We start from the raw sequence: 26,527 nt of genomic DNA, 5'->3' as shown, positions 1-26,527 counted from the left end.
CTTCCAAACCGGGCCTCACTTCAGCCTTTTATTCTATTTGTCCATCAAATCTTTTGTCCATGATACTCAGGTTGGGGGCCCCTCCTGGGGCCCCCCATTTTACAAAACAGTTTCCTGCCCACCCTGGCATGTCTAGCAGGCCCCACCCACTGCGTCCCCTCCCCATCCACGCACACAGTGTTCATTGCTACCACTCCATCACTCCTTAGCCCCTGGCCCAGGGCCAGACTCTTCCTCCAGGGGTGAGACTAGGAGAGGGGGGTCAGTTCTCAGGGGTTGGGGGGCCTTGGCCAACCCCTCCAGCGGCCCTCTGCAGCATGTCCAGGGCCTCCCAGAAGAAATCCTTCTGTGCAGCCATCAAGGGCATCCAGCCCACGATCTCCTTCATCTTTTCCATGCGGTCCTGCAACGTGGGGCAACTGTGGATCTGGCTGAGGTACTCCTCACAGGCCTGGGCCGCCCCCCCAGGGTCCTGGGGTGCTCCCGCTCCCAGGCTGGGCTCAGAGGTCCCCACCACCCTGCTGGCTGGTAGGTCCCGGTAGGCGGGATGGTGCTCGATGTCGTGGCTGCACAGCATGTAGAGGCACTCTCTGGTAGAGCAGAGGGAGCAGGCACACAAAGGGACCTTGGAGGACAGACAGGGCATGGCTGAGTGGGGCCCCAGGAAGGGGTTCCCAGGAAGCCCCAGCTGTTGTGTTCGTCCTGCTCAGACCAGCCCTGAGCCAGCTAGTGAGCTGGCTGGCTGAGTCCCAAGGTTGTGTGAGGTCAGAGAGGGCCAGCATGGTCAGCTCAGGGAGAGAGCCAGGAGCCACGGTACGTGGCAGGAAAGGGGGGTGAGGGGTGCTGGGAAATGGGGCCCCTGGGTCCCTGTGAGAGCCCCAGCTACAGTCCTGTGGGTTCTACTGCTCCTGCTCTCCCTGGGTGCCCGCTCCCCAGACCTGTTCTGACCTTGACGTGGAGCTTGACAAAGGAGGCACTCCCCTTAGGCCAGCCGGGGAGGCGGCCTCCGGCCCCACAGCCACAGCCCAGCAGCTCCTTGCTGAAGTCTGAGCCCTGGCTCAGCACCAGGGAGTGGTTGAGGCCACACCACAGGGTGATGGGGCGCTGCAGATAAGGTACCTGAGGACACAGGGCAGGGTCCCTAAGCGGGGAACACCAAGGGATGGTGCGGGGTGGGGGGCCGGGTTGAAGAAGGGTGACAGAAGGGCTCAGGGCAGAGTCTAGGGAAACTAGGGGAGGGAGGAGATGGGCCCCAGAATAACCTCCCCTCCCTGACAAGGTCTGCCCTACTGACTGCAGACGCGCAGCCATCACTCCTCCTTGGTTCTCCTGCAGCCCCAGTCTGACCACAGGGGTGCTAGCATGGCTGTTGGTTCCTCCTCTTGGCTCCCTGGAAAACAGGCTTCTTGCCTGAGGCCAGGGCCTGCTACCTGCTCCCTGGTCTCACCCCCAGGCCCGGGCCTGTCCAGTCCCTCATTCTGCCTTCCAGCCTGGGAGCAGGAAGAGCCTTCCTCTCCATCCCTGTGCAATTCCAGGTTAGGCTCCAGGAAGGACCTGCCTTCCACTGGGTCCTTCCTTCCATCTCTAGCTTCTGAAGTCTGTCATGTCATTATCTTTCAAAAAATGGCCACTCTGTTTTGGAAGAACATTCCACCTGATTTCTGCTGCTTCCTTCCTCTGTCTGTCAGGCAGCAGGACAGGCTACATGATCAGTCTGAGGTGGAACACATTCTTGTTCTCACCACAGCCAGTCTCGCCCAAGCCTTCTGCCATCTGGCTTCTGTCCCCACTACGCTACGACTTCTTCTCTCCAAAGGCACTGGACCTCCCAGCAGCCAAATCTCAGGGCCCCTCCTGCACGCTTGCTCCTGAGACTGTGAGCGCCTTAATTTTGAAGACATAGATAAGTAACTGATGGCCATTATAGGAAAATTATAGAATATCGGCAAGCAAAAATTCACTTAAAAATCACTGGATGCCCCACCACCTGCTATTAACATCTTGCTGCAGATTCTTCCTCACTGTTGCCTCTGCAAACATATACACTCAAGTTGTATATTTTTAAACAAAAATGGGACTGTGCTGTATAAACCATTTCACACTTTTTTTTTCCACTTAAAAATATGGCACAGGGACTTCCTAGGTGGCGCAGTGGTAAAGAATCCACCTGCCAATGCAGGGGTCACGGGTTCGAGCCCTGCCCTGGGAAGATTCCACATGCCACGGAGCAACTAAGCCCGTGAAGACCCAACACAGCCAATAAAGAAAGAAAGGAAGGAAGGAAGGAGGGAGGGAGGGAGGGAGGGAGGGAGGGAGGGAAGGAAGGAAGGAAGGAAGGAAGGAAGAAAAAAAAATGGCACAACCATCCCTCCATGTCAGGGAGTATATTCCTACATTGTCACTGCCACCATTAATCACCCCCTCCTGGGTGAAACTTTCTGTGCGCGGGGCTTGTGAGATGTGGCATTTGAGGCTGTGTCTCTGTCTCAGAGACAGCGTTTTCAGTCCCCCACCCACAATGGCAGCCACCACCCCGCTTTGCTCCTCTCTTTTCTTTTGTCAATCCAGGTAGACATTTCTACTTTAGTGTTTTACTTTCACTGCAAAAAAAAAAGGGGGGGGGGGAGCCTAAATTCACATTTTCTCCTCAAACCAGCATTCCTCTCCAACGGGCATGTTTACCAGTGATACCATCTATTGTCCTACCCCACTGTCCTCATATCTAATCAGTTTCCAGTTTTTGTTCATTTCCTTTCAAAACACCTCACATCTCCATTCCTCTCTATTCCCGCTGCCACTGCACCATCCCCAGTCCCTTGTCTCAAGTCCTCTCACTGTACCCTCTGGCCACGTGACCTGTTCTCAATCATCCAGGGGGTTGCCTTCTCCTGCTCCAGAACCCACAATGGCTCTTTCCCTAATCCATACTTCTGTAGGCTCGCAACCACCTATACCACCTCATAGCTACCGAATTCCAAAACACACTCTGTTCTGGTCACCATCCCAGGGATGTGCAAGCTTCGTCCCCATCCCCGTTACACAGGATGCCTTTCCCCGTACCCACCCAAGTCCTATCTAACCCTCTAGGCCCTGCTCACATCTCACCTCTTTAAGTTACTTCAGCCCACCCAGGTCTTCCCACTTCACTAACTCCTCCTGCACTTACAGCACGAGCCACACACAACGCACCTCGTGGTGCCAAACCCCGGCTGAGCAGCAGTAGCGCGGGCATTACAGTTAAGCATTGGCTCAACTTCCTAGGGATTAGAAAGTGGATTCTATGGAGTTCAGAGACGTGGAGAGATGCAGGGTCGGGGAATTAGAGGAAGGGGGGCAGGATGAGAATAGCTGGGAAGCAATCTCACCTGTGTGGGTTCCCCTCGGTCCATTTTGTCCCCCGTTCCCAGCTGCCCATATCTGTTATTTCCCTGCATAAAGATTCGGCCAAATTCATCCACCAGGCCAAGGTGATTGTAGCCAAGAGCACAGAATAGGATCTAGGAGGTAAGGTAGAAAGGAGAAGTGGGCATTCAGTTGTCTCCGGAGGAACTCTGAGCTCCAAAATCTCCCAACTGCGAACCTGCCATCCCCGCTGATGGCTTTCGGTCTTGCCCTCTACGTCACCCCTCTCCCTAGGCCCCCCGTCCCTCCCTCATCAGTCATCTGATTCCTGCTGTTATGTCAGAACTTCGGAGGCCCCACCCGCTCCAGTCTGCCCCACCCCTCCAGGATCCTACCTTGGCAGGCAGTGACAGCGCAAGCGGCATCTGCTGGTCCAGGGGGTCAAAGGCTTGAAGGGTCCCAAAGAGATCACGATACACCCCTGGGGTATGCGCCTCAAAATACACTCCTCCCTGGTCTGGGGGGTTGGGAGCCCTCAGCTCAGCAGCCTTGGGCACCCATTTCCTAGGGATGAAGCCCTACCTGGGATGAAAGATGCAAGACCTGGGGAGTCTCATGCCCACTAGAAATGCACCAGCTATGATGTCTGGGAACTTAAACATCTCTTTTGACTAGGATGCCCTACGGGTTCCCCACAGAGCTGGAATAAGGATAAGGGAGGGGGTCTGTATCTGGAAGGTCTGTCCAAGGTTGGGGTCTGGAGAAGAAGGGAGGTAGTTCTTACCCGTTAAATAGAGGGTACTGCTCTGGTTGGAAGCCATGCAGGACACACGCAGGTGAGGGAGGCAATGGGACACCTTCCTCAGGGCCAGCTGAACTGTGTAGGAGCGTGGCTGGTCCAGCTGGGTTTCATTCACTACCAGAGAGTAGATCTTTCCTTCCTCTGAGGGAGAGGGGAGGGGAGGCAGACAATTGTGTGGGGGAGGGGACCCTCCAGTAGCCACATTAACTTCCCAAGAGACTCCCTAAGCCATATAGGATGAGACATTTACTGCCCTAGAGTGGGGCTAGAAGGAAAAGGGTAGAGATGAAATAAGGGAAGCATGACCTCAAGTTCCCCAGCCTCCAGCCCTCATCACCGAAAATCAACCAGGAGAGTTCTTCGGTGTGAGAGATGAGTGGAGAGAAAACCTAACTGTTAGATTTGGCAGAATCCAATTCAAGTGTTGGAAAGAATGTCTTGGGGATTCAGGGCCCTGCCTAACATTAAGAAGTCCAGGGACTTCCTAGGTGGCGCAGTGGGTAAGAATCCGCCTGCCAGTGCAGGGGACACAGGTTCGATCCCTGCCCCAGGGGGATACCACATGCCATGGAACAACTAGGCCCGTGTGCCACAACTATTAAGCCTGTGCTCTGGAGCCCGTGAGTCACAACTATTGAGCCCATGTGCCGCAACTACTGAAGCCCACACGCCTAGAGCCCGTGCTCTGCAGCAAGAGAGGCCACCGCAATGAGAGGCCCGTGCACCACAACCAGGAGTAGCCCCCACTCACCGCAACTAGAAAAAGCCCGTGTGCAGCAATGAAGACCCAACACAGCCAATAAAATAAATAAATAAACAAATAAATAAATATATATTTTAAAAAAAGAAGTCCAGAAGTGGGGTTAGGACTCTGAGCTTCCACCGTAGGGGGCCCAGGTTCAATCCCACAAGCTGCACAGCACTGCACAGCACAGTGGCGGGGAGAAGTCCAGAAGGTCTTGGGCTCGGGGGCTTGGGAGTGTGGTCAAGTATAGGGAACACTGAGAAAGCAGGGGGCAGTTTGGGGTATAAAGTACAGGGCCTGGCGTGGAGGTTGGGAGATTAGAATTTTAAAAATCTGTGGAGCGCTCTGAAGGTCCAGTGGTTAGGACTCAGCACTTTCACTACCGTGGCCCCCATTCAATCCCTGGTCCTGGAACTAAGATCCCACAGGCCGCGTGGCATGGCAAAAAAATAAAATAAATAAATAAATCAAAATCAAAATCAAAATCAGGCATTCACCAGAACAGTGGGCTCCAAGCCATTTTTTTTGCAGCAGGGCCTTTTATTCCTATGACACATTATGCCAAATCCTAGACTAGGAGACGGACAAAAGCAGAGCTATTTGGTTTGAGACCAGGATGAAGTGGCACACAGAGCCCGATGTGAGAGGCCTCCTTCCCCGCGCACTGCCATGGGTCCTGAAGAAACTGCAGGAAACAGTTTGCAAACCACTGCTCTAAGCCTCACCTGTGAGGAGCAGCAGGGCCCGCTGGGTCTCCTGGCCAACCAGCACAATCTGTTTGAAGTTCATGGAGTGATGGAAGGTCATCTTGAAGACCCGCTGCCCGCTGGACTGCAGGTAGACCTCGACACAGTCGCAGGACCGGCTGCCGGTCGTGCCCACTACTCCTGGCTGCTCCCGAGTGGCCAACACATAGAGGTATTTCCGGTAAACTGTGTCACATCTCGGGTCTGAGGCAAACTGCAGGAAAAGACAAAGGTGTCCGGGATCTAGGGCCTTGCAGTGGGATGAGGCTGGGGCAGCTGGATCCTGGGGTGGGAGATGAGATACTTGCGTCCAAGGCTGGGAAATGCAGCCTTGGTTTCTGGTTCCTAGTATGGGAGGGGGGCTGTCCTGAGGATGCTGCCTCAGGCCTGGTGTGGACCGGGGTTCTTGGAGGAGACGTGGGGGGATTCTCAGCTGCCGGGGTCCTGCTACTTACATCCTTGGCTCTGCGACACAACACAACATAGCGGCAGGCCCGCTTCCACTGGATCTGGCCAAGGGTGGAGGAGACCAGGGAATTTTTGAGGAAGAAGAGGGTCCCCACGTAGTCAAGAATGAAGACGTGGTCCTTGGTGGGCAAGAAGCGGCGGTAGCCATGGGCTAGCAGGGGAGCTATACTCTTGTTGAGACATCGGCGGCGGCCCCCAAATGCCTGGAAATACAGGCCCTTCGTGTCTGGAAAAGGGAAAGAGAGGGAGGTTGAAGGGGTCGGGAAGGCACAAGGGAGATGAATCAGAGTTTGGGCAAGCTAGGTTTCTCAATGGATAGGTGTTTATCTCCTCCCCACCCCAGGCCCGTCCAACGCCTCCTTCCAAAGGGCAGATGGAAAGCTTAGAAAATATTTGAAATTACGCTCCATGTCTGAACTCTAGTTCTCTGCCCCACCTCAGCCCAGGGCCGCACACATGCTTCTAAGCGAGCACTTCTTTGGTTCCAACTTGCATCAGAGACATGGAAGGAAATATAAGAATTCATAGAAAAGTAGAAAAGGTGTGCAAAGGAATGACTGGGAAAGGCTGGTACCCCACCCTCACCCCTAGCTCTGGATCTGCTATCTGGATCTGCCTTCATCTCCACTGTGTGAGATGAAGTTACTGAATAGGGGCCCCCTGGGAGGGGAGGGGATTAGAGCATATTTCTCAACCTGGGGGTGATTTTTGTCCCTCAGGGGCACAGGCTGTCACAACTGGGGGAGGTGCTGCTGGCATCTAGTGGGTAGAGGCCAGGGATGTTGCTACACATCCTACAACGCAAAGAACAGCCCCCCTCACCCAAATGATTATTTGGCCCAAAGTTTTAATAGTGACAAGGTTGAAAAATCCTGGTTTAGGGAGGGAAAATTCCAGGTTTGGGGAGAGGAGGCTGTCTCAAGGTAAGATTTGGAAGAGTTTAAATATGACGGGCAACTTGGCAGGGATGCTAGGAATGGGGGCTCTGGGTGACGTGTCTGTCTGAGAGCAGCTCTAGAGACTTGGAGTAAGTCCTTGTTGGAGAACATTTAAATCTAACAAGTTTCTTCCAGAGAAAGGGGCCCCCGGAAGGCTGGCTGGGAATACTAAGGTCATCGGGCAACTTTATGGAGCAGCAGGGATCCCAGAATAAGGTAGGACAGAGGCAGAGAGAACCACAGGTTCTGGGGAAGGTGTACAGTTCAGAATGGCAGCTCTCTTCCAGGGCCGGACCCCAGAACCCTGCTCTCGAAGGCGAGGACTGAGCCGGCGACAGATGCGTCTCCAGACGCCCTCGGAGTCGCACACTTCATGGAAGTAGTGGCAGGTCTGGCCTAGAGTGACTACATCTCTGACTGGGAGGAATGAGATGATGTGCTCCACCTGGGGGGAAGGAGGGGGAAAGCAGGGGTCAAGGGGGCCCCTCAGCCATGCTGCCCCCAGTCCCTTATTCTTAGCACCAACCCCCCCCAACCCCGCCGCAAGGACTCACCAGCTCTGGGGGGAACAACTGAACAGATATAGGGTTTCCTCTCCCCTTCTTCTCTTCACCCCCAGGCTCTGGGCCACATGAAGGGCAGCTCCGCTTCACCTACCCAAGGAGAAGGGGGTGCACAGGGGTTCTATGAGGGTCATGCCTCTCTTTCTCCCTTCTCCCTATTAACTACTTAGTAACCACTACCTTGGGGGCTCCTAGTTCTGACTAATGGCTCTGTGCTGTCATACCCTCCCATCTTTCTCTCTAGGTCCGTGGGTTACCCCTCCCTGCCTGCCTTGTTCCTTGTCCGAAGGCTCCACGTGACCCCTCCCCTGACCTCTGGCTGCCATCTTGCTGCCCTTCCCTTGCCTCGCCCCCCCCCTCACCCTGAGCCCCTCCTCCCATCCGCACAGCCCGGTGAATTTCTGCAGCTTCCGTCTCCGGCTTCTCCTCACCATCCTGACTGCCCCCTCCCTGCTCCTGCCCTCATCTCTCCGGGCCCCTTGGCCCCTCGTACTCAGCTCCCTGGCCCTCGTCCCTGCTGCCTTTCCCACACCATGTCCCCTGCCTGGGCTTGAGGGACCTCTGGAGCCCCTTTGCCTCCTAGGCCCCTCCCCCATGGAGTCTGGGGCAGACAAACCTCTCTGTGACCTCACCACTCAGCCACTGTGACCTGTTTTCCCCAACCTTGCCCGGGATTTTGTCTCTTAGCTCCTCAGTTCTAGCTCAGTTGTAGCCACCCAGTGGCTCATGGGATATACACAGGACAGGAGAAATAAAGTGTGAACTACTGGTAGACGAGGCCTTTACTTTCAGGGAGTAGTAGAAGGCTTTTCCACTTGATTCCCTTTTAGCACTAACTCTGTAGAGAAACACTGGTGAATTGTTCCTATCTCAGCAGGTCAGAGCCTCCAGGGGATTTGTAGCTCAAGGATACAAACTCAAAAAAAACAAAAACAAAAACAAGTATAAACTGACAGGCAAGGGGGAAAGGTGACCCTGGTAATTAGATCATCTGTCTCATGAAAGCGTGCATCAGATTAAAGTGGGCACAGCTGAGCATAAACTCTTTACAGTCTCAGGAAAAAACACCCAAAAGTAGACTGCTTTCCTGGGACAGTAACATGATTGCATGTATGAAGGGCAACCTATTAAGGTAGAAGAAAGGGATAGATTTACTCTGAAAGCTTAGGATATCTCCCAGAGTCTAAGCTATTAACTTAGTCTTATAGGAGGAGGGCGGTGACATGGACGAGAAACAGCAGGAGCTGGGGCTGTGTCTGTCCACATCGGGGCAGAGGATCTACACCAATCCATCTAAGGAGTAGCTGGCTCTCCCAGGAACTCTGAGGAATCCACGTCTGGACAACCAGCCCTCAGCTGCATAGTATTATAGACTCATTCGTTTTCTGTGTTAGCTAACAGACTGCCAACCATCCAAACTCCCTAGTAAACAGCTAGCTTGGGACATGTAGGATGGCATTTTAATAATTCAATAAATGTTTAGGAATGGCAACAACTATGTGACTTATGGGAAAGAACTTTCAGCTATTTGTGGCTAGGCAACTATTAACCAATTAAGTGGATATTAGGTCCTTATGCCACTTAACAGGATGCTAAGATCTCTCGGCAGACGGAACAAGTATCAGCATCTTTCCTTTTGTATCTGGGTCCCCTTTACCCACCCCATTTCACCTCGGGAGCCAAAGAAGACGGTGCGAACAGAAAAAAGCCCACCGCAAAAGCTGATGCAGGGGGAAACTTGGCTTCTAGTGCGAGGTGTCAGTAACTTGCTGTTTGCTCCTGACAGCTCATCACCTTCCCTCCGCCTCAGTTTCCTCAGTTGTAAAACGGAGGACTTCACCCTAGGTGAGATGGTCCCTTCTAGACTAACCCCCCAGGTCTGATCATCACAGTTCCTGCCCAGGCCCCTCCTTTGGGCAGGGGTTAGGGCGGGCGGTAATTTTGAGGCTTTCTCGGTCTCTCTTAACTCTACCTCCAGGAGCTGAGCTGGGCCTCTCCAGCCCCTGGGAAGCCACCGGTCCACCCTGACTCCGGAGACTGTCGCGGGGCCTCGGCCGCCGCAGCCGGAATGGCATCCACGGTCCCTTCGGCTGCAACGACCCCCTGTACAATGGCCTCAGGCATCACCTTGCCTCCCGCTCCCCCCATCCCCACGGCCACTCTGACGCCCTCAACGCTGGCTCGCTACCTAACACGTCCAGCTCGCACACGATACTGCAGTCCCTTCACTCCTTCCAGCCGCCTCAGAGCGCCGCGCTCACTTTCTTTACCTCAAAGTTCTAGCTCACCCGCCTCCTCCTTAGCGAAGGGACCGCCTTCTCGCCCATGCTATTGGTCGGTAGAGCCGTCCCTCAGAGAAGAGGCCGGGCCAGATTCCCTCTGGAGGATCTAATTGGCCTTCTTGACAGTCACTCGCCTGTATCTGGCTTGCGATTGGTCTTCGTTAGAGGAGGACCAGGGTTTACGTTTCTCGGCCTCGATCCCTTTTAGTGGAGCACCTCCTGATTGGACCTGATTGGCTCCATCTCCACCCCTAAGATTTATGATTGGATGCGGCTGCGCGGGGCGGGCCGGCCTGGAGCGTCGGCCGTTGGCGAGCGCTCTATTCTGGTCCCCCTCCCTTCTCTCTCCTCACTCCAGCGCCGGAGTCTCCACCCCCGCGGCGGGTTCTGATTAGCCACTTCCGACGTGTCTCGGGATCCCGATTGGCCCGCCGGGTTCCTGAGCCCGCTTCCTCCTCCTGGAAGCGACTACGGCGGCTCTGAGGAGGGGGAGGGGCAAGGAGGGACGGCCGGTCCCGTCAGTCAGGCAGCGGGAGCCGCCGGGAGCGGATGGCGGCGGCGGTAGCGGCCCCACTCGCCGCCGGGGGTGAGGAGGCGGCGGCCACGACCTCCGTTCCAGGATCTCCGGGTCTGCCTGGGAGCCGCAGTGCAGAGCGGGCCCTAGAGGAGGCCGTGGCCACCGGGACCCTGAACCTGTCTAACCGGCGTTTGAAGCACTTCCCCCGGGGCGCGGCCCGCAGCTACGACCTGTCAGACATCACCCAGGCTGGTGAGTGCACCCGGCCCCGAGCCCGGCCGGGACCCTCATTTGCATAGCCCCGCCCCTCGCTTGTTTCTCCTGGGGCCGGGGAGTCTGACCCGCCCCATCACCTGGCCGTCGGAGTTCTGGATTCTGCTAATTTGCATAAGTCTGCTACCACCCCCTCCCCACTTTAAGAACTACTAGACAATGAGCGATTTTCTTGTTTGTACGGAACACCCAGAGTTCCTGGCCGAGCGTCTTAAGAGCACCCCCACCCCGCCCTCGGCTTCTTTTTATTTGCATATCTGCGCACCTGTAGAATGGTCACGCCCCTCACCTGGTTGGCTCATTTGCGTGACCTCTTCAACCTCAGTTCTGATCGTCCGTAAAGAAGCCCCCATGAGCCCCCAGTAATGATTATTTTCTTTTTCTCCACTTAGTCTCCAACTCTTTCCCCAGTTCCACCAAGATACGAGCAGCCCCCAGCCCCCGCTTCCCATGGATTTGCCCCTGACAGCCCCAGGTTTCTGTTTTCTCTGCTTTTAGTCCCGCCCCCTAAGGCCGCTGACTCTCTCCACAATTCACCCAGCCAGGCTGTGGGAAAGTAGCAAATCTCCACCCCCCGCCCAAACTCTTTTCCCCGAGAGCTCTTCCTCCTATTATCCCTGAACCCTTTATCTGTGACTCCTCCTTCTTGCGTGTGTGAGGTCACTGTGGAGCCTGTGATCTCATAGAGACGCTAGAATTCCCATTTCAGTTTCTGCGTTCCCTAGGGGGGAGGGACTTGAGGCAGTTGCTGAAAGGAAGGAAATCTTATCTCCCAGCTAGGAGTGCTGGGAAGCTAGAGACGGTCCAACTGTCCTTCCCACTCCCCCACCCATAGGATCCCTCTAGTCATGCGCCCTCCACCCTGGTGTCTGTTGATGGTAGGGTGTGTAGGAGACTCCACTGTGACAGGTGAGTCAGGCCACAGCTGCTCAGGAGGCAAACGCTGACCTTGGGCTGGCAGCTGGAGGGGTGGGGATTGGGAGAGGGGCGGAGGACTGCATTCCCAAAGCCCCACCCCAGGGACTTGGGACTGGATGAGAGTGTCCCCCTGATGACACTGCCCTGGGCCTGCATTTCCCGCCTAGCAGGTGCCTCCTCACCTGCAGACACCCTAGTGGGCACCGACACACACTCTTTCCTCGACTGTTCTGGAGAGAACCGGTTGAAACCGCTCCGCTTGTCTTGGGTTGCTAGGTAAACTCACTTGCCCCTCTGCAGCAAGTGAGTTCAGGGAACCCGGGAGCCTTTGTTGTTCCCCTCAGCCTCCCGCAGCCGCCTAACCCCCCAGCTCCAGATTGACCTCAGCAGCTGTGTGACACTCGCCGTCTGTTCCCGTTCCCCTCCCCCTTGCTTGTTTTTTGACAAAGACCAAATGTTATTCTTTACTTAGGGCTGTGTCTGTGTGAGTGGACTCCTGGGGAAAACTCCCGAGAACTCCAGGGCCCCTCCCAGCTCCCACCCCCTCCCCGCCTCCTCCCCCGGCATTCTGGCTCAGGGTGCAGCCTGCTCTCCTGGGAGTGAGCCCTTGCGGGGAAGGGGGACAATCCCAGCTTCCTGAGAACCCCTCTCTGCCCTGCTCTCTACACAGGAATTCTCAGCCCTCTCAGGGCCCAGAGTCTGGGCCAGGTGGGTCTCTCTCGTCCAGAACTCTCTCCTCTGGCCCCTCTCCTCAAGCAGGGTGCCTGTAGGTTGGGGTGGAAAAAGGAAGTGACAGAAACCCAGGCGGTGTTGCCCATACCCTGCTCTCCACATCTCCTCTTCAATCCTGATGGACTATAAGTTTCAAGCTCTGCTGCCCGAATCATGGGGAACCTCTCCTCCTGCTTCCCTGGCTCTTTCTGAACCAGCGTTTTCCTTGCATGTGTCCTGTGGCACAGGTCCTTGATGTCCCTTGGACTGGTTCCTGGGGCCCTGATAGGAGGATGAATCCTTAGGTGGGGGGAGGGGCTGCCCTCACAAAAGAGAAGTGCAGCTTATTCTCTCACAGACCACATCCTGTGCCTCCTGTGCCCTGCCTCCTCCAGCCCCGCTCCCTCCCGCTCTGAGTTTTGCCCCCGCTCCGCCCGCCCCTTCATAACCTGCTCTCCACCTCCCTCCTCCACATGTGTGTGCAGCTCACACATTTGCGGATGCAGAGAAAGCGGGCAGGTGGAGGGGGAGGGTGGGAGGACTGCATCTGATCCTCCCACCCGCTCCGGAACTGTCTTCTGTGACAGGTCTTCTGTCTGTGCACACCAGGGTTAGGAGCAGAGAGGGAGAGAAGGGTTCCTGGGGTGTCAGGCTGTCATCCACCCTGGTAAACACAGGGCCCACCAGAGACAGAACCTCACAGATTATTTCTACTTCATTTCCTGTCACAAGGCTCATTTCCTTGGGGGATGTACCCCAGCTTCCCCTCCCCTCAGCTTTTGCTTGCCCCTCCTTGGAGAAGGCCCTCTAAGAAGCTCACCCAAGTTCTGTTGCCTGGGACTTCCCCAGCAGGCCCTGGGCCCCTCCCAGTACAGGCTGAGCAGAGGAAACAGAAACCCTGGCTTGTAGAGGTCTCAGCAGTGAGTGCCTCCAGACTGGCAGGAACCCCGTGGCAGACTCCTTGCACCGGTCTAGCAAGCCACTGGTTGAGATAAAAGGATGGTAGTAGACTCTCCCCTCCTTTCTACCCTCTCCACTCCTTGCCTGTGCCCAAGACTCAAGGCAGAGTAGCTGGTCTGAAGTCCAGGTCAGCGAGAGAGAAAGTAGAGGCAGCCTATTGGGACTGGAAGAGGGTAGGAAGGAGGCCAGCCCTGAAGAAGGCCAGCCCTGGGACTCCAGCTTCCACCTCTGGCTTGGTCCAGTTGCCTTTCCGTCAGAATCTGTAACTTCATAGTCCCTTGGACCTGGCTTGCTGGTCCCAGAGCCTGGTGAAAAACCGTTAGCCAGTGTCAGATCTCTGAGCCAGGTTATAATGACGCTTAATTGAAAGTAGGTTGAGGTTGGGAGACAGGGACTCCTGGGAGGGATGAGCTTTCTCGGTCGTCTCCCCCAGGGGTTGTTCATATTCTTACCTTGAACCTCCCAGCCCATCACCTTGCTAGTTCCTTTGGAGCACCAACCTTCTCCTATGACCTTTGCCTTCCCCCTCCGCCTCTCCAGGCATCACAGAACAACAGGAACCACAAGAGTTATAGGATCTAGCCACCCTTGCAGAATAGCCCTGCATTTGTGTGTTTGCAGATGGTGTTCGTGGCTCGCCCCCCCCCGCCCCCAGTCTAAGTTTTTCCAGCCCAGTGACCCCAAGGCCTTTGCCTTCTGTTTGCTGTTTTGGTCACACTTGGAATGTGCTCCAGGTTACAGAAGGCTTTCTTCTTACTCTAGGGAGTCCAGGTTTATAGGTCTGCTGGGGAGCTGGCTCTGGGGAAGTCCAAGGTCTTCCTGTCCAGGACTGGGTCTTTGCAAGCTCTCCCCTGGCACTTGCTTCCCCTAGACCTGTCCCGGAACCGGTTCCCCGAGGTGCCAGAGGCAGCGTGCCAGCTGGTGTCCCTGGAGGGCTTGAGCCTCTACCACAATTGTCTGAGATGCCTGAACCCAGCCTTGGGGAATCTCACAGCCCTCACCTACCTCAACCTCAGGTAGGGAGGCAGGGCCACGGGAGGGTAGGGGGTTGTCCTTCTCGGCCCCAAGTACTGGTGCACGGCGCCCTGAGCGACCCTCCCCGTGACCCTGAAGGGAGAGCGACGCCGGGAGGCCATGCCTGGAGGGTGAGCCCACTGCCCTGCTTCCTCCCACAGCCGAAACCAGCTGTCCTCGCTGCCGCCCTACATCTGCCAGCTGCCCCTGCGTGTGCTCATTGTCAGCAACAACAGGCTGGGCGCCCTGCCTCCCGACATCAGCGCCCTGGGGAGCCTGCGACAGCTCGTGAGATGGGGAGCAGGGTGATGGGAGGGACCTACGAGCCAGGAACTAAGGACCTTTCGGGCGGGGAGGGTGGGGAAAGGCTGAGACTAGAGGAGGCGGCCGGGCTCAGGAGGCAGTTTCTGATGCTCGGGTCTCGTGGCTCCTTCCCCACTTCTTTTCTCATTCCAGGACGTGAGCAGCAATGAGTTGCAATCCCTCCCTGCAGAGCTGTGCGGCCTCCCTTCCCTGCGGGATCTCAATGTTCGGAGAAACCAGCTCAGCACCCTGCCTGATGGTGAGGAAAACGGAGAACTGGAGGGTGTGAGGATGTGTGTGTGTGTGTGTCTGTCTTGGAGGAGTCACAGACAGGGAATCTTCAAGGAAAAATAATGCCTTAGTTACCCAAGGTTTTGCGGTGTACAAAACACACTGTAAATTATTTTCTTTGCTCTTGACCAGCAACCCTCTGAGGCTGGCAAGGCATGGGTTATGAGTTGTACTTGACAAATGTGGGAAAAGGTACAGGAAGAAGAATAGGTGAGTGCATCAGCACCCTATGGAATTCCATGGTCAGAAGGAGCCTTCAGGGTCACCCAGTGTCACCACTTACCACAGATGAAGCTCTCAAAACCCGAGCTGGGTGAAGCCCTGTGCTGCCTCCCCAGAGATTCTGAACCAGTGCTGGAGCCCAGGCAACTCCATTTGAATGAGCTGATTGTGATGCACCCCGACCCTTGATAGCCCCCGCTCCAAAGCAGGCACACCTTCCTTCATTCAGCCCGCGTTATCCTCTGTGTGTGTGTGTGTGTGTGTGTGTGTGTGTGTTTTCTGTGTTTCAGGTGGGGGATCCGGTAGATGTGAGTGATGTCACTCAGATCTGGGGCCAGTTTTTAAGATTTAATAGCGTAATGGGGAGAGACACGCAGAGGGAGGTGCTAGAATAGGAAACTGAAAGCCACAAGAGCTAGAGGGAGCTGTGGGGACCCTGGGGAAGACCTCAGCCCAGAGGCGCAGCAGGAGCTGACCTTTGAAGGACAGTTCTCCGTCCTTCTACAGCCCAGGGAGAAGCAACCCTGTGTGTAAAGCACGGAGGTCCAGCACAGGAGCCAGGGCTAGGTGGGAAGGCTAGGGCCATGCTGCCCATGGTTTCGAAGAACAAGAGAGGGATGTCCGGTGACCATCCGTTTTCTCTGGGCTCCCCCCACTCCCTCTTTCCTTCTAAAACAGTAGGGGTACAGATAAGCATTTGAGCCCAGGGCTCTCTCTGGGCCACAAAACAGACCCCAGCAAAATGCCCTGGGGACACAGGAAGGGGCAATAAATTCCAGCCTAGTGTCTGGAAAGATTTCATAGAAGAAATGACACTTGAGCTGAACCTTGAAAGATGCGTGGACAGAAAAATGGGGTTCTAGCTGAGCAGACAGCATGTGGGGCAGCCCAGAGCCAAGGGGCTGGAGGGTTGTCTGGTGCAGTGTGCGGAGGTGCAGCGAAGTGGGAAACATGGGCGGAGCCAGATCATGAACTCCTTAACCAGGGAGTGGAGCTTGGCCAGCCAATAGTGATTTTTACTCAGTGTCTCGGGTCACCACTAATCCAGCCGTGCCTTTCTGAGAAGTGGAGAAGGGTGCCCTTCTGCGGGTGGGCCAGGGCTTGTCTAGGGGAGCGCTGCGGGGTTGCAGCCCCTCCTGCCTGTACCTGTGTGCAGTGCACAGCCCGCTCCCCCGCAGCGGCCCCAGCAGCAAGTCCTGGAAGGCTTTTGCAGAACGAGATGTCACCCTGTGGCGGACACTTGAGAAGGAGGAAGCGGCGGTGGGGTGGGGCGGGGTGGGCAGGGAGGAGAACAGGAGCAAAGCCTGTGGGATGGGCAGCAGCTGAAGTCGCTTTGAGCAGGAAGAAGAGCAGGGAGGTGGTTCCTGGGGAGTGCCCTCAGCCAACCAGGGCAGAGGCTGTGGCCCCAGGGGTGACCTGCCAGCCAGAGCAGGGGGCAGAGGAAGGGAGCACAGGCCCCGCCCCGAGCATGCTTCTGACTCTTGCCTCACCCACCCCCAGAGCTGGGGGACCTTCCTCTTGTCCGCCTGGATTTCTCCTGTAACCGTGTCTCCCGCATCCCGGTCTCCTTCTGCCGCCTCAGGCACCTGCAGGTCATTCTACTGGACAGCAACCCCCTGCAAAGCCCGCCTGCCCAGGTGAGGGGTGGGCCTGGGCTGGGCCACGGGAATGAGGCAGAGAATGGGCAGGAGTTGGGGGTGTGGGTCCCTTGGTAGCCAAGCAGGATTCAGGGGGCCCCCTCCTCTCCCCTAACTACCCCCCATGCGCCTCCACACCTAGATCTGCCTGAAGGGGAAACTTCACATCTTCAAGTATTTGTCAACAGAGGCTGGGCGGCGTGGGGGATCTGCAGTGGGGGACCTGGCCCCTTCCCGCCCCCCGAGTTTCAGCCCCTGGTAAGTTCGAAGTGGGAAGGAAGGAAGCCCCTGGATAAACCCCTTCCTGGCACCAGGGACCGCATGGTTTCTGGAGGGTGGATGAGGGGGTTGCTGCCCAGAATGGGGCTGACCAGCTCTCCCTGGCCGGCCCCAGCCCTGCTGAGGACTTGTTTCCGGGACGTCGGTATGATGGCGGGCTGGACTCAGGCTTCCACAGCGTTGACAGTGGCAGCAAGAGGTGGTCTGGAAATGAGGTAAGGGCCTCCTTTCCATGGCTCATGGGGGATCTCAGCCCCAGGGGAGAACCTCTGAGCCAGGACCCTTCACCTGCTACCTCTAAAGCTCAGAGTGACAGGGTGGCTGGAGCAGGCCTCTTCCTTCCCTCACCCAAGTATCTCGGGGAAGGCCTGGCTCAGCAGCAAAGCCTGAGGCCCTGGACCCCGTGGGCCCCCAGACTCCAGAGACGCTGTCTCCTATCTCTGCATCTCTGCGTTTACAGTCAACGGATGAATTTTCCGAGTTGTCGTTCCGGATCTCAGAGTTGGCCCGTGAGCCTCGGGGACCCAGGGAGCGGAGGGAGGATGGCTCTGGTGAGGAATGGGGTCACGGGCCAGGGGCTAGGGAGGCACGGACGAGGACCGCACCTGCTCGCTGACGTGCTCTGCTTTCTCCAGCTGACGGAGACCCTGAGCAGATCGACTTCATCGACAGCCACGTCCCTGGAGAAGACGAAGAGCGAGGTGCTGGTGAGGTGAGGGGCGTCCGCTTCCGTGTGTGCACCTACCATGAGAGAGCTGGAGGGAGGGAGCCAGTGGAGGCTCGGGGAAGCCCCTCAGCCCCTCTCCTGTTCCTTCTTCAGGAGCAGCGGCCACCAGACTCGAGCCCTGTGGCAGGGGACGGGGAGAAGGCACCAAGCAGCAGGTAACCCAGAGCCACCTGCGGTGGCACCCTCTCCCTCTACTCCACCACCCCGCACCTCTGTCCTCCGGTGACCCAGCGCTGCCTCCTCCTGCCTTTGCCCCTCAGGCGGGAGGAGCCGGCAGGGGAGGAGCGGCGGCGCCCGGACACTTTGCAGCTGTGGCAGGAGCGCGAGCGGCGGCAGCAGCAGCAGCAGCAGCAGCAGCAGAGCGCGGTGTGGGCGGGGCCCAGGAAGGACAGGTGTGGGCGTGGGAGCGGCTGCTGGGAGGCGGGCCCTGGCTGTGAGCCCTCCTGAGCACCTTGGCCTCTCGGGGTTGGCAGAGCCCTGCCTGGCACTGCTGACCCCACATCTCTTTCGTTTTTTAGTTTCCTGAAGTTGGGGGTCAGGGCTGCTGGCGGCAGCGCTGCTGGCGGCAGCGCTGCCACCTCGTCCGCTCAGGCCACCTGCAAGTATGTGTCCTGCTGGATTCCACCTCCCTCAGTCCCCGCCCTGCACACGTGTCCCCTGACCATCCCCTCTGATTCCCCTTCTGTCTCTCCTCAGCAGCACATCTAAGTCCAGTGCCACCCAGCCGGGAGCTTCGGGAGGGCAGGGAGTCCCTGCCCCCACCCCTGCCTCCACCTCCCAGGAGCCCCTTCCTATAGCTGGACCAGGTGGGACGGGGGCTTTGGGAGGAGGGTGGGGGCCTGTGTAGTGAGGGGCGGTTGAGACCTGGTGGCCTGAGGGAGGAGTAGGACACTGAGGGGATGTTTCTCTCACCTGCCCCTGTCCCCTGGCTCCGGCCCCCAGCGACCGCACCTGCTCCCCGGCCACTCAGCTCCATTCAGAGACCAAACAGCTTCCTCTTCCGTTCTTCCTCTCAGAGCAGCTCAGGTGGGCCTTCCTGCCTCCCCAGTACTAACCCAGTGCTAACCCAGCACTAACCCCTGGGCTGGGGTCATCCCTTCTGGCCTGGGAGTTCTCTGGTCAATTGTCCCTTTGTGTTGAAAATCCCACAAGCACGGAGGCAGGAGATGTGGGTGCCAGACACGGTGACCCGGCTACAAAGTCGATGGTGGGTAGTGGAGACAGCCCCACATCCTCCTTTTTCTCTAGGCCCTTCCTCACCAGATACTGTCTTGAGACCTCGGCGGTCCCCTCAGCTTTTGGACGAAAAGGAGGTGCTGGCTCAGCTGCGCCAGGTAGGAGAGGTGGGATCTGCGTGGGTGGACCTGGGCTCCACACGGTGCCTTGAGTTTCCTGTCTTCCCTCAACAGCCTCTTTGCCCACCCTGGTACTTCCTCTGGAGATGGAACGGGCAGAAGGGCGTTCCCTGCTGACCCTGACCTCTCCCCCTCCTTCCCTTGCCTCTCAGGTGCTTGAGTCCCAGCTGCAGCGGCCCCTGCCCGAGGACCTGGCAGAGGCGCTCGCCAATGGGGTCGTCCTCTGTCAGCTGGCCAACCAGCTGCGGCCCCGCTCCGTGCCCTTCATTCATGTCCCCTCACCTGCTGTGGTCAGTTCGGGCCCAGGGCAGGAAGTAGGGGTTGGGACGGGGGTTCCTGGGGCCTCTCCCTTACTCTCTTTTTCCTTTCTTACCACCTCCAGCCAAAACTCAGTGCCCTCAAGTCTCGGAAGAACGTGGAGAGTTTCTTAGAAGCCTGTCGAAAAATGGGGGTGCCTGAGGTATGGGGGTGTGTTCTCACGGGCTCAGGGCTGGTCTCTCCTGTAAAGGGTGCGGTGTCCTGGGCTCAGCAGGGCCCTCCGCATGGATGGCAGCATTCCTTCACGGGGGTATCTGCTCCCCAGAAGGAAGCGCATCCGCCAGCCCTTGTCCTGCACGTCTCCCCTGCATGCCTCCCTTCCCTGCACTCTGCATGTTGGCATGGCTCTGGCCCTGGCACGTGAGGGCAGGGGGTGGGAAGGACTGTCTTGCTGCTGCTGCTGCTGACGTCTTTTGTCCTTTGTCCTTGTCCATCTGTCCTACTCTCCCTTCCCAGGCTGACCTGTGCTCGCCCTCGGATCTCCTCCAGGGCACCGCCCAAGGGCTGTGGACCACCCTGGAGGCTGTGAAGCGGGTGGGGGGCAGGCCCCCCCCGCCCCTCTGGCCCCCCTCTGGTCTGGGCGGCTTCATCCTCTTCTACGTGGTCCTCATGCTGCTGCTCTGTGTCGTCTACACTCGGCTCCTGGGTTCCTAGGATCTGAAGTCACCCCTCCTCCTGCTCCCTTGCCCTATTTCTATTTATAAGACTCCTGTGCAACCCCCATCCCCACCAGTGGTGCCTTCAGCGCCTACCAAAGACACTAGTGAACCACCTCCCATCATAAACACTGACCTCAGAGGCCCCACTCTGGTACCCCCAGACCCTGGGCCCCCAGCCTCTGGCCGCCCTCCTGTAGCCCCTCTCCTCTCAGTGCTGATGGTGCCTTTAAGTCCTCTCCCTGCCCTGCCCTCTGCTTCCCTAGAGGGTGGATCTTAACCTCCCTTCTTGCACCCCCCCACCCCCCCGGCTGCTATAGGGGACTAAATTATCTATATTTTGTAGAGAGAACTCTATATTTGTAGGGGATGCAGTGGCCCAGGCTGGGTCTCTGTCTCTTGTATAAATTGTACAGACCGTCGCCACCTCTGTGTGTGTGTGTGTGTATGTGTGTTTCCATCTGCTCCTGCTGTGCCTGGGGGCCCAGCCCCGGCGTGTCCCCTGGGCTCTATGTGCCAGACTGCCTACTCCAGCATTTCCTTCTGGAAATGGTAGGTCTGTCCTTCCCTCTGAGCCTTGGCCCCCTGTGTCATCTCCCTTCTGTTATCCTCTGGCAGCTTCCTTGCATCTCATTTGTCCCCAAGCCATGTCCAGGGTGCCCTTGACCTTTGCCTGCTACATCCTGTCAGCCCCCTTTGCCCAGGCTCCTTTAGGGTGTCTCCCACCCTACAGCTGAGAGGAGGAGGTGACAAGGGGAACTTAACCTGGGCCCCTCCCCCCAGGAGTCCCTGTGCCAGCCCCACCACGTCCTGGAAGAGGAGGGGGTACCCGGAAGGGGCCTCCCCTACATCGCTGCTGTCGTCCATGCACTGCTGGAACGGCCTTAGGGGTTGAGGTCGGGGTGCAGGGGCCCGACCCGGCGGGGACCCCAGGAACAGAGAAGACAGCCGCGCCCGGGCCCTGCTCTCTAGCGAGGACTGGTGAGGGCGGCCTTGGGCCTGGCCCTGTGCCTCGGGCAGCTCTGCGCCCGGGAGGTTGGAAGCAGGCCGGCCCAGCAAGGCGCGTGGCCGCCTCTGGGTGTGGCTGAGGGTCTGGGATGGAAGATGGGGGGTTGGATATTGTGTCAAGTGCAATAAAGAGAAGCCGGAAGCCCTCCAGGTTGCCCTTCAGGTGTGTGTGTGTGTGTGTGTCTGCCAACAAGAGCGGTGCGTGGCGGGGACTGGAATGCCTCTGCCCGGCTTCACTCTTCCGCGCAGCCCCGACGCCAGGGGGCGCCCGCGGGCTCCCGGCGGGACCACGCGCCACGTGGCCCGGAAGCGTGCTGGACGCCGGCGTCGCGAGGCCCTGCGAGGTGGGCAGCAACCTGGACGCGCAGGGCAGCGCAAGCCGCTGAGGGAGGCCGGGCCCGAGTTGGGGCCAGGCACTGCTGGCGCGGAGGTGCGGCTCTGCCCCTTCCTCGGACGCAGCATGTGGCCCTGGACCCCCCGGCGGCGGTGGGGCGCGGGCGAAGAGCCCGAGGAACAAGGCCCCTCAGCCGCCCGCGACCCCGGCCAGGCCTGGGACTCTGGAGAGGAAGCCCCGGGGGAGCCAGGAACACCCCTACCGGACAGGTAAGGGGCTCGGCTGGCAGCGCTTGGGGGAAACCCGACGGGGGCCCACAGCATGAGAAAATCTCAGCTGTCCCTACCGAAGAATGGGTATGATCAGTCTTCGCGCACCGGGCACCCTTGGCCCTGCCTTGGAAATATTCAGACTTGAAGCAGGGACGTGACTGGGGGAGGCTGTGACCGCAGTATCTCAGTTCCGCCCCCTCCCAGCCCTCAGCCCTGGTCCCGAAGACCTTCCTGGACCCGGGAAGAGCAGCCGCTGCCTCGGGCGCCCCCAGGCCTGGCTGCTGAGCAGTGCCCGGGAGCCCCAGGTAGGTGCAGGGTTCTGCTCTTTACCCACAAGACCTTTTTATCGACTCCGGAGCTTGTTTTAATCTCTTCAAGTTCTTCCCCGCCCCCCAGTTCCCCTCTCCCCCCAGATGACCTGGGAGGTGGCCCCATCGCCCTGGGACGCCAACTGTGAGGCTAAAGCAGGACCTCGGCTGGTGTGGGTGAGTTGGGGGTACTTGTGGCACTGACCTCCGGTGGGGCAGGGATGGCTTGGAAAGGGGCTGAATCTCCAGGAATCTTTCCTTTCCCTCCACAGGGGCCCAGCAATGGGTCGGGCACCTCCTTTTCAGGCCGGACCTTGTGCCATCCCTCATTCTGGCCTCTGTATGAGGCAGCCTCAGGCAGAGGCCTCAGGCCCAGTCTAGCAGGACATCAGAGTGGAGAGCAGGCACCCAGGGATGCAGGTACTGCCTTGGTCCCCTCAGGCTCTGCAGAGAACCAAAGCAGAGCTTGCTGCCCTAGCAGCTTCTCCTCCCCAGGGTTCCCGGTGATGTGCTGTGAAGATGTCTTTCTTTCCGACCCTCTGCTGCGCTGTGGGCAGCGTGTTCCCCTGTATCTGTCTCAGGCCCCTCAGCAGGTGAGCGCTTTTCCTGCCCTGGCCTTACCCCAGCCTTCACGAAGGGCTTGGGGGAAGACACTTGCTCCTCCTCTCTCCTCAGGTGATGGGCTCTCTAAAGCTGCTGCTCCCACCCCCGATCACGTCCCCCTGGGTTCTCCCCAACCCCTCCTCTGGCTGCTCCACCGCCTGGCTCAGTGGGCCTGAGCTGATTGCCCTCACTGGCCTCCTGCAGATGAGTCAGGGGGAGCCAAGACCCAGCCCCCTGGGGGCTCCCGTGCCCCCTGCTGGCCCCCAAGACCCTGCCTCTGACCACCCAGGTGCCAGTGGTGGCCAGAGCTGTTCTCCCTGCACAGACCCATCTCTCCCGCAGACCCCAGACACCCAAGGTCCATAGCTCCTTTGGGGGCAGAGTGGGCCCCCTACTTTCCCATGCAGGTTCTGTTGACAATAAAACTGTTGGTTTGCAAACAGGCTCCTTGTGGCAGATAGCAGAGTGGGGCGTGGAGGTAGGGATGGGGTCTCTTCCTCCACCATGGCTTTGGCTGCCCTCCCCTCAAATTCTTGTTACTCATTCCCCCTCTAGTGGGGCGGACCAAGCAGGGAAACTTGAATGGGGGGTGGGGGCTGGTGCACAGTACAGTTCCCTGGACTAGACTAAGTATATTAGAAGCAAGGACTCCCATCAGCTCCGCCAGGCCTGGGAGGAGGACTGTGTGAGCACATAGCTGGCATTGGGAGAGGCAAACTAGGGAGTAGGGGATGTCATCACTTTGCGGGGGCACTGGTGTAAGAATCTGGTGCTCTCATCCTTCTTGCGCTAGGGTCCCAGGAGTTAAGCCGACACCAAGCAAGTAGTGCAGGTGTGTGTGCGTGGGGGGAGGGGCAGATGTGTTTGTCCTCCACATCATCGGAGGCAGGGTGGGGGGCCATGGCTGACTTGAGACTCTGGAGTGATGTTGCAGGAACTCTGGGGGTAAAGAGAGGATCAGGGCTTTGGCTGAGAAAGTCCAGAAATTTGTAGTGTGTGTTTGTTTTTTAAGGGGGAAAGAGTTCTAGAATTTTCTCCCTTTTAAAAATCTAACTTCTTGGGGAACCTCCTCCGGAAGATTTCCCAGGCGCCACAGTTGGAAGGGGTGGAGTCGGCAGCAGGTCCTAAGGGGCAGCTCACCGCTTCTGCTGGTCACACGTCCTAGGGGACATACGGGCTTTAGAGCCTCTCCATGGAGGGGAAGGGGTTTGTAGGGTTGACCGCGGTGGGCAGGAAGGCAATCTAAACTTTGCCTCCGTTTTCCTCCCCCTATGCGCATCTGTCTGTCTGTCAGCTATACCAAGCGGGCCGCAGGGGTCTTCTCACCGGGGCCTCCCTGAGGTTCTGGAACTCGATGTGTGCGTAGCTGTGCGGGCGGTGCCTGGCACCAGGGGCGTCCCCCCGCACCTCCAGGGGAGGGACCAGGTCCAGGTCGACGTAGTTGAGGCTGCTGCTGGGGGGCTCGGGGACGGCAGTGCCCATTCCTACGTAGTCAGAGGCCGTGTACTCGTAACTCGATGCACACATACTCCCCGGCTAACTCTGACAGCGGCTGCAAGCAGCGCTGAGCCCCCGCCGGTCCCCAGCTGTCTCCGACGCCGAGATGAGGGCCTTGGAGTCCGGGTCCGTGCTCCTCGGCCCCATGCCTGTAGGAAAGAGGCAAGAAGCTCGAGGGAAAGGACCGTGGTGCACAGCGGCTCATGGACACATATTCAGTGACCCCTCCATCCTGGAGCGGCTGGCGGGGAGGGGCTTTGGCGGAGGCGGGAAGGCCCAGGGGCGCCATCACCACGTAGCCGCTGGCTCGGCCGCCCCCCATGGGCTCGTAGTCACTCTCGGCTCCCATGGTTATGTAGCCTCCGCCCCGCTCCAACCCCGCGGGGTGTGAGAGCGGCGCCCCCAGCTTCGCCAGGGTTTTGCGGGTTGTCTGCTGGATCTCACTCAGGCACCCCCGATGGTTCAGGCCGCTCGATTGGGCCGCGGAGGCTGGCGTCTCATAAGATTGAGGGACAGGGTGTCTGGAGGCGCTTGTCGGGGGTTTTCTTGGCAGTGGCTCAGCCCTGCCACCGGCACCACTGTCCCCGATTCGCTTCATGGCGGCCAGGACAGTCTCGTGAATGCTTTGGGCCACCACGGCGTCCGGCGCCTGTAGCCACAGCTCCCCGGGACCCGTGGGTGCCGAGCGGCCAAGCTCCAGGAAGAAGAAAGAGTCTGCGTGGCCGCAGCGGCGCACGCTGAGCAGGGACAGGCGCAGGGCCGGCGGCGGAGATGCCCTGGTGGCCCCGGAGCCTCTGCCCCCGGGCGTCCGCAGTAGGCTCAGGACCCCGGATGCCAGGCACAGGCAGTAGCCACCGCTGCCCAGGCCTCGTGCCTGCCCCAGCCCCTTGGGCCGCAGCGTCACGGGCCAGACGTCCTGAAATGGAGCCAGGATCCAGGCCCCGGGGTCGTCGTGGGAGCTGGGACCTGGAGAGACAATGATCTGGTCACAGGGGCTCCCAGGCAGGCAGGTTGGGGTCACTGTGCCCTGGGGGCTGAAAATGTGTAAACCCTTCATGTTTGGACTTGATTTCGGAAAACTGGGGAAGGCACAGCCTACGGATAAGCCAAATCCACGACAAAATTCCTTCAGGGTCATGAAATGGCCCGTGTTCTCTTTTCCACAAGCAAGAGAGGTTGGTGAAAGCCCATGAATGTCTCCCAGTCACCCAAAAGGCTGGGTCTTGAAGACACGATGGTGTAACAAAAGCTAAATATGGCTGCTGATGCTGATGGTACCCTGGGCCACCCTCTCTGAAATTCCGCAGGCTCAGCGGTACGATCGTCCACTACACCCGCCCGCCCCCACCGCGCCCCCCCCCCCCCCCCGGCCGGGTCTCGGGCCACCCAGGGCTCAGGCCTCACCGCCGGCGGCGGCGGCGCGCGCCTCGAGCAGGGCGTTGTACCAAGCCTGCTGCTCCGCGTCGCTGGCCGCCGCCACGCCCAGGCTGCGGTCGCGCGTGTAGAGGACGATCAGGTGGCGCTGGCGCGCGTCCACACGCTTGTTGATGGTGCACGCGCCCTCCAGGCTCACGCTGAACTTGGGCGGCGCTCGGCCGGCGCGGAACTCCTTCTCGTTCTCGTAACACTCGAGGCGCGAGGGGTGGGCACGGAGCACGAAGAAGCGGCGGCACTGGGACTTCTGCTTCCGCAGGTGGCCGGAGAGCCGCACGTCAGCCGGGCAGGCCCAGGGGGGCGGCGGAGCCAGGGCCACGTCGGCCAACTCGGACTCCGGGGTCGTCCTGGGGCCTCCGGGCTTCATCCCGGGCCAAAAGCAATAAAGTGGCCGGAGCAGGGGCTGGGACGGCTGGGAGGAGGCTGGCAGAGGTGGCGTAGAAGTGGCGGTCCCCAGGGAGGGGGACGGCGTCCTGACAGGCGGCCACCCGTCTAGATGTCCAGCGTCTCTCCCCGGCTTTCGGCTTGAAGTTTGGGGCAGGGGGTCCGCAGAGGGCCCTTGCTGCGCGCAGCGTATACCCCAGTGGCTGCCCGCCGGGTATCCCCCCAGAGCACTGACGGCCTCCTTGGCTTGACCCCTGCGCCTCCCGTCGCCTCCTCCCCTCTCCCTCCCGGCGCGGACCGCGCCGAAGTCCCCACCCCCGCGAGATTAACCCTCGCGCGCCCGGGAGCCAGACGCTGGGTGGTGGGAGTGGAGTGTGAGTCGGGAAGTCCAGGAGAGGCGGCCTCGGGGTCACCGTAACCCACGTCCTGGGACTGGGCTTTCGCAGGGGCGGGGGCGGGGGACCGTGGCTACTAATCTGAGTCGAGAAAGCGGGAGGGAGGTGAGGCGATATCCGTGGAGCCACGTCTGTGGTGATCGCCCTGGCAGCGTCTGCAGTCCTGGAGGTGAGCAGGCCGCTGAGCCGGGCCCCCCTTACAGCGGCACCCCCTTCCGGCTCCCG

General features: G+C 58.8%; 4 protein-coding genes across 11 annotated transcripts; 2 read left to right on the top strand and 2 right to left on the bottom strand.

The window, feature by feature from the left end:
- Nucleotides 1–185: 185 nt before the first annotated feature.
- FBXO24 (F-box protein 24) lies at nucleotides 186–9,998 on the bottom strand. 3 transcript variants are annotated; one of them, XM_057747633.1, is made up of 10 exons: nucleotides 9,893–9,998; nucleotides 7,596–7,694; nucleotides 7,303–7,486; nucleotides 6,091–6,329; nucleotides 5,615–5,849; nucleotides 4,127–4,285; nucleotides 3,738–3,859; nucleotides 3,366–3,497; nucleotides 949–1,119; nucleotides 186–625 (listed from the first exon to the last, which is right to left on the bottom strand). In XM_057747633.1, exons 1-10 carry the CDS (start codon nucleotides 9,929–9,931, stop codon nucleotides 263–265), a joined length of 1,743 nt encoding a protein of 580 aa, XP_057603616.1. In that variant the 5' UTR covers nucleotides 9,932–9,998; the 3' UTR covers nucleotides 186–262. The 3 variants fall into 3 exon arrangements, with proteins under 3 accessions (XP_057603616.1, XP_057603614.1, XP_057603615.1); XM_057747631.1 differs by lacking the exon at nucleotides 949–1,119; XM_057747632.1 differs by lacking the exon at nucleotides 949–1,119 and having other exon boundaries at nucleotides 3,738–3,790.
- On the top strand, nucleotides 7,481–20,969 carry LRCH4 (leucine rich repeats and calponin homology domain containing 4). Of its 6 annotated transcripts, XM_057747626.1 has the most exons (19): nucleotides 7,481–9,709; nucleotides 10,245–10,655; nucleotides 14,137–14,281; nucleotides 14,441–14,567; nucleotides 14,736–14,841; nucleotides 16,596–16,732; nucleotides 16,875–16,990; nucleotides 17,127–17,226; nucleotides 17,472–17,562; nucleotides 17,647–17,723; nucleotides 17,832–17,893; nucleotides 17,999–18,130; nucleotides 18,257–18,340; nucleotides 18,435–18,544; nucleotides 18,681–18,764; nucleotides 18,987–19,072; nucleotides 19,246–19,383; nucleotides 19,476–19,553; nucleotides 19,868–20,073. In XM_057747626.1, exons 2-19 carry the CDS (start codon nucleotides 10,436–10,438, stop codon nucleotides 20,063–20,065), a joined length of 2,091 nt encoding a protein of 696 aa, XP_057603609.1. In that variant the 5' UTR covers nucleotides 7,481–9,709; nucleotides 10,245–10,435; the 3' UTR covers nucleotides 20,066–20,073. The 6 variants fall into 6 exon arrangements, with proteins under 6 accessions (XP_057603609.1, XP_057603613.1, XP_057603610.1 ...); XM_057747630.1 differs by lacking the exons at nucleotides 7,481–9,709; nucleotides 19,868–20,073 and adding an exon at nucleotides 20,851–20,969 and having other exon boundaries at nucleotides 10,165–10,655; XM_057747627.1 differs by lacking the exon at nucleotides 7,481–9,709 and having other exon boundaries at nucleotides 10,165–10,655; nucleotides 18,438–18,544.
- A 318-nt stretch (nucleotides 20,970–21,287) lies between these two features.
- On the top strand, nucleotides 21,288–23,138 carry SAP25 (Sin3A associated protein 25). The gene is made up of 6 exons (XM_057747635.1): nucleotides 21,288–21,678; nucleotides 21,886–21,986; nucleotides 22,078–22,166; nucleotides 22,262–22,409; nucleotides 22,485–22,582; nucleotides 22,665–23,138. Exons 1-6 carry the CDS (start codon nucleotides 21,293–21,295, stop codon nucleotides 22,956–22,958), a joined length of 1,116 nt encoding a protein of 371 aa, XP_057603618.1. The 5' UTR covers nucleotides 21,288–21,292; the 3' UTR covers nucleotides 22,959–23,138.
- Nucleotides 23,139–24,128: 990 nt separating this feature from the next.
- Nucleotides 24,129–25,890, bottom strand: LOC130860992 (insulin receptor substrate 1-like). Its single transcript, XM_057749501.1, is given in 3 exon segments — nucleotides 24,129–24,225; nucleotides 24,275–25,055; nucleotides 25,476–25,890. Coding segments are annotated over 3 exon segments (1,293 nt in total).
- Between the last annotated feature and the right edge of the window lie 637 nt (nucleotides 25,891–26,527).

Source organism: Hippopotamus amphibius, chromosome 9, assembly GCF_030028045.1.
Source record: "Hippopotamus amphibius kiboko isolate mHipAmp2 chromosome 9, mHipAmp2.hap2, whole genome shotgun sequence".
In the NCBI taxonomy this organism is placed as follows: domain Eukaryota; kingdom Metazoa; phylum Chordata; class Mammalia; order Artiodactyla; family Hippopotamidae; genus Hippopotamus; species Hippopotamus amphibius.
Note: the sequence above shows the minus strand (reverse complement) of the source record. Positions and strands in the feature narration are given on the sequence as shown.